The sequence below is a fragment of the Eutrema salsugineum genome, unplaced genomic scaffold (genome assembly GCF_000478725.1).
Source record: "Eutrema salsugineum unplaced genomic scaffold, Eutsalg1_0 scaffold_1, whole genome shotgun sequence".
NCBI lineage: Eukaryota > Viridiplantae > Streptophyta > Magnoliopsida > Brassicales > Brassicaceae > Eutrema > Eutrema salsugineum.
In genome coordinates, this window is record NW_006256909.1 from 20,910,753 (window position 1) to 20,918,424 (window position 7,672).

General features: G+C 40.6%; 1 protein-coding gene across 1 annotated transcript; it reads right to left on the reverse strand.

Annotated features, from left to right (window-relative positions):
* Positions 1-6,040: 6,040 nt before the first annotated feature.
* On the reverse strand, positions 6,041-6,367 carry LOC112082158 (uncharacterized mitochondrial protein AtMg00860-like). Its single transcript, XM_024149257.1, has one exon. The coding sequence runs from the start codon at positions 6,365-6,367 to the stop codon at positions 6,041-6,043; it is 327 nt and encodes a 108-aa protein (XP_024005025.1).
* Between the last annotated feature and the right edge of the window lie 1,305 nt (positions 6,368-7,672).

Sequence of the window (7,672 nt, forward strand, 5' to 3'; positions counted from 1 at the left end):
CGACATAGCAAGTAATGGAGATTTCACAACTAGATCTGTAGAAGATGCTCACGTTTTCATTAAAAATTTAGGAAACAGCATCCGAAATCAAGTAACCTTTCGTAATTCTGCACTTCCTGAGAAGAAAGAAGAAATTTCGGAAGTTATAAAGTGTCTCCGTCACATAATGAGTCATCTTGGATTGCAACAACCAAATAGGGTACACAATACATGTAACTTTGATGGCTGGGACAACCCAATGGATTCTTATGATCAAGGGATGGTGAACACTGTAGAAGTCTATCAAATTCAAGATTTTCCATTCGTTTCTGATCACCGCGGGTCTATTCATCCGGACCGCAGCCAAGCAAGGTTTCACCGCGGTCGTGGCTGTTCTGACCGCGGCCAAGACATGATTCACCGTGGTCGTGAGCCACCTGACCACGAGAAAACGTCTTCCGAGCCTGGTTGGACACCACCTTCCGAACCAATCTCGGCTATTCAATCTAATCCTATTTCCTATCCTAGTTTTCCCTCTTCTAAAGCTGAAAACCTAAACAAAAAGAATTTAGAGCTTGAAAAATCTATGTCTCAAGAGATTAGTGATCTTAGATCTGAACTAAAAGAGATGCAGAAAGATTTCGACACCCTCCTAAGCATAATGACCAAAACTAATTCTAAAAACTTAGAAAAATTTGAAGAGGAGCCAAGTGAAAATTCTTTCGAAAGCTCAAGTGAAGCAGATCCCTCTGATCATGTGAAAGCTATCACACTTAGGAGTGGATTAGCTTACAAAGAGCCTGAATTTCCTAAAGATCCCAAAGATGAGGAAAAGGGTAAGGAAAATGAGAAAGAAAAAGAAAGAATCACGAATGAAGATGTTGAAAAGGAAGTGGTAGGAGAAAAGGATGGAGAAGAAGTAAGAGAAGATTCATCCCAGGAAATCCTTGGAGAAGACCCGATTCCTCCTCCACCAACTCGTGTCTACAAACCTAAACCTCCATATCCTAGAGCCTTAAGAGCCCCTAAGAAAGAAAAAGAAAAAGCTAAGCTGAAAGAGTTGATTGATCAGTTAAATGTGAGATTACCTTTTGTAGAAGCTTGTGCTATGATTCCTGCTTTAAGAAAATACATGAAGGGTATTCTAACAAATTCTTTAACTCTTGAAGAAGGCGTTATAATGATAACCCATGAATGTAGTTCTATCCTGAAAAGCCGAATCCCTGAAAAGAAAAACGATCCTGGAAGCTTTGTACTTTCATGCACCATCAATGATGTAGCTTTTGAGCGTGCTCTCTGTGATTTAGGATCTAGCATAAACATGATGCCTCTTTCTGTAGCAAAACGTTTAGGACACCACACTGTCCAGCCTACTAAAATCTCCTTAGTATTAGCTGATCGTTCTGTTAGACAACCTGTAGGTATCCTAATAAATGTTCCTGTATAAATCGAAAAATGTTCCATACCCACCGATTTCGTAGTTCTAGAACTAGAAAGAGAACCTAAGGATCCACTTATTCTGGGACGACCATTCCTATCTACAGCCGGAGCCATAATCAATGTTCCTGAAGGAAAAATTGACCTTCATCTAGCCGGTCTAGTTATGCAATTTGACATGAACAAAAGTTTCGATAAACCAACTTTGGATGGCAAAATTTGTTGGGTTGATGAGTTAGACGGAAATTTGAGGAAGTCTATGAAGATCTGCTTCTAGACGACCCTTTAAGTGTCACGCTTTCACCCGCAAAAGATGAACGCAATTTCCTTGAAGAAATTTCGAGTGAATGCGCGTGTATGCTTGATAAATCTGAAACTTATAGGAAACCTCTACACTATCTAGATCTTAAGGACCAAACAAACATTCCAACACCTCCTAAAGACACTGCTGCAGCAATTAACGATCCTTGGAGTGAGCTTAAAGCCCCTAAAGTCGAGCTTAAACCTCTTCTCGTCGGACTTAAGTACGCCTTCCTTGGACCAAATTCTAATTATCCTGTCAAAATAAACTCTGGTTTGACGGAAGAAGAAACCACAATGCTGTTGACTGACCTGAGAAAGCATAGAAAAGCCTTAGGATATTCACTTGATGACATACCTGGAATCTCTCCAGATCTTTGTATGCACAAGATAAATCTAGAGGATAATGCTAAAAACTCAATCGAAAGTCAAAGGAGACTGAACCCTAATCTAATGGATGTTGTCAAGAAGGAGATTATGAAGCTTTTAGAAGCTGGAATAATCTTTCCTATCTCAGATAGCACTTGGGTTAGCCCAGTTCATGTTGTCCCAAAGAAAGGAGGAGTCACTGTCATTAAAAATGATAAAGATGAAATGATCGCTACAAGAACAGTAACTGGACATCGTATGTGTATCGATTACCGGAAACTGAATGCAGCAACTAGGAAAGATCATTTTCCACTTCCATTCATAGATCAAATGCTAGAAAGGTTAGCTAATCATCCCTATTATTGCTTCCTTGATGGATACTCCGGATTTTTCCAAATTCCTATTCGCCTGGAGGATCAAGAAAAAACGACATTCGCTTGTCCATATGGCACGTTCGCCTTACAGACGTATGCTTTTTGGATTGTGTAATGCACCTGCTACCTTCCAGCGGTGCATGATGTCGATCTTTACAGATTTTATTGAGGATTTCATGGAAGTATTCATTGACGACTTCTCTGCCTATGGATCTTCTTTTGAAAAATGCCTAGGCAACCTTGGTAAAGTTCTGCAAAGATGTGAAGATAAGCACTTAGTATTAAATTGGGAAAAATGTCACTTCATGGTACGAGACGGAATCGTGCTTGGGCACAGAATTTCGAGAAAAGGAATTGAAGTTGACTAAGTTAAAATCGAGGTCATGACCAGCCTACAACCACCCACAAACGTAAAAGGAATTCGTAGTTTCTTAGGACACGCAGGATTCTATAGGCGCTTCATAAAAGATTTTTCTCAAATAGCTAGACATCTTACGCGTTTGCTTTGCAAGGAAACGAACTTCGAGTTCGATGATGAGTGCTTAGACAAACAAGCTCTTGTCTCCGCCCCTGTCGTGCAAGCACCTGATTGGGAACTCCCATTCGAAATCATGTGCGATGCAAGTGACTATGCAGTCGGAGCAGTGCTTGGCCAACGAAAAGATAAGAAACTGCACGTTATTTACTACGCAAGCAGAACTATAGAAGAAGCTCAATGCAATTATGCTACAACAGAGAAAGAACTTCTAGCAGTCGTATTTGCATTTGAGAAATTCCATTCTTATCTCGTATGATCTAAGGTCATAGTTCATACTGATCATGCTGCAATCAAGTATTTAATGTCTAAGAAAGACGCTAAACCTCGGTTGATAAGATGGATCCTCTTACTGCAAGAATTCGATATCGAAATTCGAGATCGGAAAGGAGCAGATAATGGAGTTGCAGACCATCTTTCACGAATTCGAGTTGAAGAAAGATTGCCCTTAAATGACAGTTTGCCAGAAGAAAACATCTATGCTATAGATACAACCACCACCCATTCCAGTACCGCACCACCACGTCCACTAATGCGAAGAGCAGATGCTTTCAACACCCCATGGTTTAGGCACATAGCAAATTACCTAGCAGCTGATGTAGAACCACCACATTTCTTTGGGTATAGGAAGAAAAAGTTTCTGAAAGACGTAAGACATTATTTTTGGGATGAACCTTATCTCTATAAGAGATGTGCTGATGGGTTATTCCGAAGATGCGTGGCTGAAGAAGAGATGGAAGGAATTTTATTTGGATGCCATAGCTTGTCTTACGCAGGACACTTTGCGACTTTCAAAACCACTTCAAAGATCTTACAAGCTGGTTTTTGGTGGCCTACTTTGTTCAAAGATACTCAAGATTATATATCGCGATGCGATAAATGCCAAAGGATGGGCAACATAAGTAAAAGGAATGAGATGCCTCAAAATTTTATTCTCGAAGTCGAAATTTTTGATGTCTGGGGAATAGATTTTATGGGACCCTTTCCTACTTCTTTTGGAAACCAATACATCTTGGTAGCAGTAGACTACGTCTCTAAGTGGGTTGAAGCAGTCGCTAGCCCCACCAATGATGCGAAAGTTGTCATGAAGCTGTTTAAATCTGTTATATTCCCGCGTTTTGGAGTTCCTAGAATTGTGATTAGCGACGGAGGATCACATTTCATCAACAGAGTTTTTTGAAAATCTTCTTAGAAAGAATGGAGTTACACATAAAGTTGCTTCTCCATACCATCCCCAAACCAGCGGTCAAGTAGAGATCTCAAACAGAGAAATCAAGTCGATTTTGCAGAAAACTACTGCAGTTCATCGCAAGGATGTCAACCAAGCTTGACGACGCATTATAGGCATATCGAACAGCATTCAAGACGCCATTAGGAACAACACCATTCAATCTAGTTTATAGAAAAGCATGTCACCTTCCAATAGAACTCGAGTATAAGGCGCAATGGGCTATTAAGGAGATGAACATGAATCTGAAAACAGCTGGAGAAAGAAGACTACTTCAACTTCATGAGTTAGAAGAAATCCGACACAATGCTTACGAAAACTCGAAGATCTACAAGAAGAAGACTAAAGCATATCATGATAAGAAGATCATTCATAGAACTTTTGCTCCTAACGATAAGGTACTTCTTTTCAATTCTCATCTTAAGCTTTTTCCAGGAAAATTATGTTCAAGATGGTCAGGACCCTTCACGATAAAGGAAGTCAAGCCATATGGAGCCATAGTCCTGTGGGACAGAACCGGAAACTCATTCACAGTGAATGGACTACGTGTAAAGCCATATCTGGCTGAAGAAACCGAAGACGAAAGAGAAGTGATGTTTTTGATTGATCCATCATCGGCCAATGATGAGATCAAGGAGTGTCACGACCCCGGTTAAGTCTAATTGAACCACAATGTCAAGCTAATGACTTGCAACAAGCGCTTAGTGGGAGGCAGTCCACTCGGTATTTTATCTATTTCCCTTTGACCTTTATTTTCTATTTCCATTGCTTTGTTTCTATTTTCATTTAATTTCAGGCTTTCAATAAGGAAGAACAAACACAAAAGACGAGCAGCACTCTCTAGCACGATAAGTTCTCTTAAACATTTCAACTTTTCTTTTTTCTTTACCATTCTTTCCAATATTTATCACACTGAAGACAGTGTGAAATAAAGTCTGGGGGATGATGTTCATCCGTTACTAATGAAATTTGACTTGTTTTGGACACATAAATTTTTTTTTTTTTTTTCAAAAAATCGTTTTCAAAATGTTTTCAAACCAGGAACACAATAAACAATACTATGATGAATTAGACCAGTGTGCTTCTACGCTATTTCCTCGTTTTTTGCTCTTTCTGTGATTTAGGCCTAGACTAGGCGGTAGCTAAGTACTTGCATTACGAAATCCCACCAGAGAACTTCTGTTCATGGAGATTCTTTCTGACAGGATATACTAGCAGATATATGCTACTGAGCTCATCGCAGGAAGTCTGCTTCGAATTTGAGAAATCTATGTGTTCTGCTGCGCAAGGTGTTTGTGCGACACTAGTGGTAGTGTCACTCGACACTAACGTTTCTCCAACTCGAAAAGCCTGCAGTTCTTCGTCAATTCTGCTCTGAAACTCAGTTTCTACATAGTAAACATTCTCTTCTGGCAGAAAATCATCTATGGGTACGTCCTCTTGAACCCTGATGCGTGAGAGATGGTCTGCGACTCCATTCTCTACTCCCTTCTTATCCTTGACCTCAATGTCGAATTCCTGAAGTAAGAGAACCCATCGCAGTAACCTTGGCTTCGCATCCTTCTTCTGCATCAAGTATTTGAGTGCAGAATGATATGTATGCACAATCACTTTCGATCCCACAAGATAGGGGTGAAATTTTTCAAATGCAAAGACCATAGCCAACAACTTTTTCACGGTGTTCGCGTAGTTCCTTTGAGCATCATCCAGGGTTCAACTGGCATAATAAACTACATGAAGTTTCATGTCTTTCTTCTGTCCCAGAACGGCTCCTACTGCGAAATCACTGGCATCACACATCACCTCAAAAGGCAAATTCTAGTCAGGAGGCTGCATAATAGGCGCGTTTATCAACGCCTGTTTGATCTGTTCGAAAGCAGCAAGACACTCATCTGTGAAATCAAATTTGACGTCCTTACACAGCAGAGCAGTAAGCGGTCTTACAATCTTGCTGAAATCCTTGATAAATCTCCGATATAACCCAACACGTCCCAAGAAACTCCTTACTGATTTTACAGAATCTGGTGGTTGCAAATTTGTTATAACGTCGATCTTCGCACAATCTACCTCAACCCCAGCTTCTGAAACTCTGAGCCCAAGAACTTGGATAGATTCTTTGCTGTCACAGAAGAAGTGGCCGATCATGTGGTCTCTACATGCTTTGGCAAATGAAATTCCTTTGGGCAGAGTCTGAACTACTTGATTGAACTCTTCAAGTGCTTCTTTTCTGATCTTGTTTGTGTAGTCACTGGCTTCTTGGGGATCTTTGAGATGGATCCTGTAAACAGCTGCATCAGGTGATGAACTAGGAAAAGATAGATATTTGGCTCTTCTGAAATAAGTGTAGATGTTCTCCTTAGTCTCCTTGCTGTATCTGAATAAAACTTGAAGGCAGCTTGCTTCCAGATGTCATCAAACCCATGGTAGAGAGGAATGGACTTCACAAACTTGTTGAATTCGATTAGTCTCTCTCTAGATATGCTCTTGGTTATTGGTTCTATGTTGTCATCAGATGAATCGTCCCCAAGGTTTGGATCTTTAACAAACAAACCATACTCTTCATCTTCTGAGAATTTCTCTTGAAGCTCATTGTCACAAGTGTAAACCATGTTGCAAGATGCATAAGTGTTGGATTCCTCCTTTTCTTTTGATGCTTGTGCAGTGATTGAGAAGACAGTTTGATCAAACAACCTAGGTCTGGTCAAAAGAGGTCAGATTTCTGATGAACAGACTTCAGGAAGAGGTTGGAAGCTCTCCCATTCTGAAGAATCATGCTCCACCCCGGGTAAGGAGCTCGGACCCGCGGTGGAAGTGACTCTGGCCGCGGGTGAAGTGCTCGCAGCCACGGTCAGCTTCCTCCGATTCTCCATGCTTGCTTCTTCAATCTCTTCTTCTCCATTGTTGTTCTCTTGCTTCCAGTGGTTGTCAGGCATGTCTTGGGTATCCAAATCATTGATTCCAGAGTTCAGATCATACTCTTTATGATCTTTAGAAAGTTTTTCAACTTTCTCTTCTACTTCATTTAAAGCATAGACAACTTTATCTAAAGTAGCATCAAGCTCTTCAGTCTTGTTTTCAACCTTTGCTACGCCTTGCCACAGCTTCAATATGTAGTTGTAGGTCTGGTTTTTTGCTCTAATTCAGTTCCTTATCCAAGTCATCGATCTTGAAAGTTAGGGTTTGCAGCTCCCTTTCATTTTTCCGAATGTTGAACTTGTTTTTTCCTGCTCTTCCCTGACAGACTCCATTCTCTGATCCAACACGTCATTACCTTTGGTTCTCTGATCCTCCAGTGTCTTCACGTGCTCAGAGAGGTCATCAAACCTATTGTTAAGGTTGATGGTTATGTCGTCTATCCTTGTTCGCAGGGCAGCATCGATGAGGGCTTGAGAGGCAAGGAACTGATTCAGCTTGGTTTGCAATCGATTAATCAGGATGTTAAGTCGATTG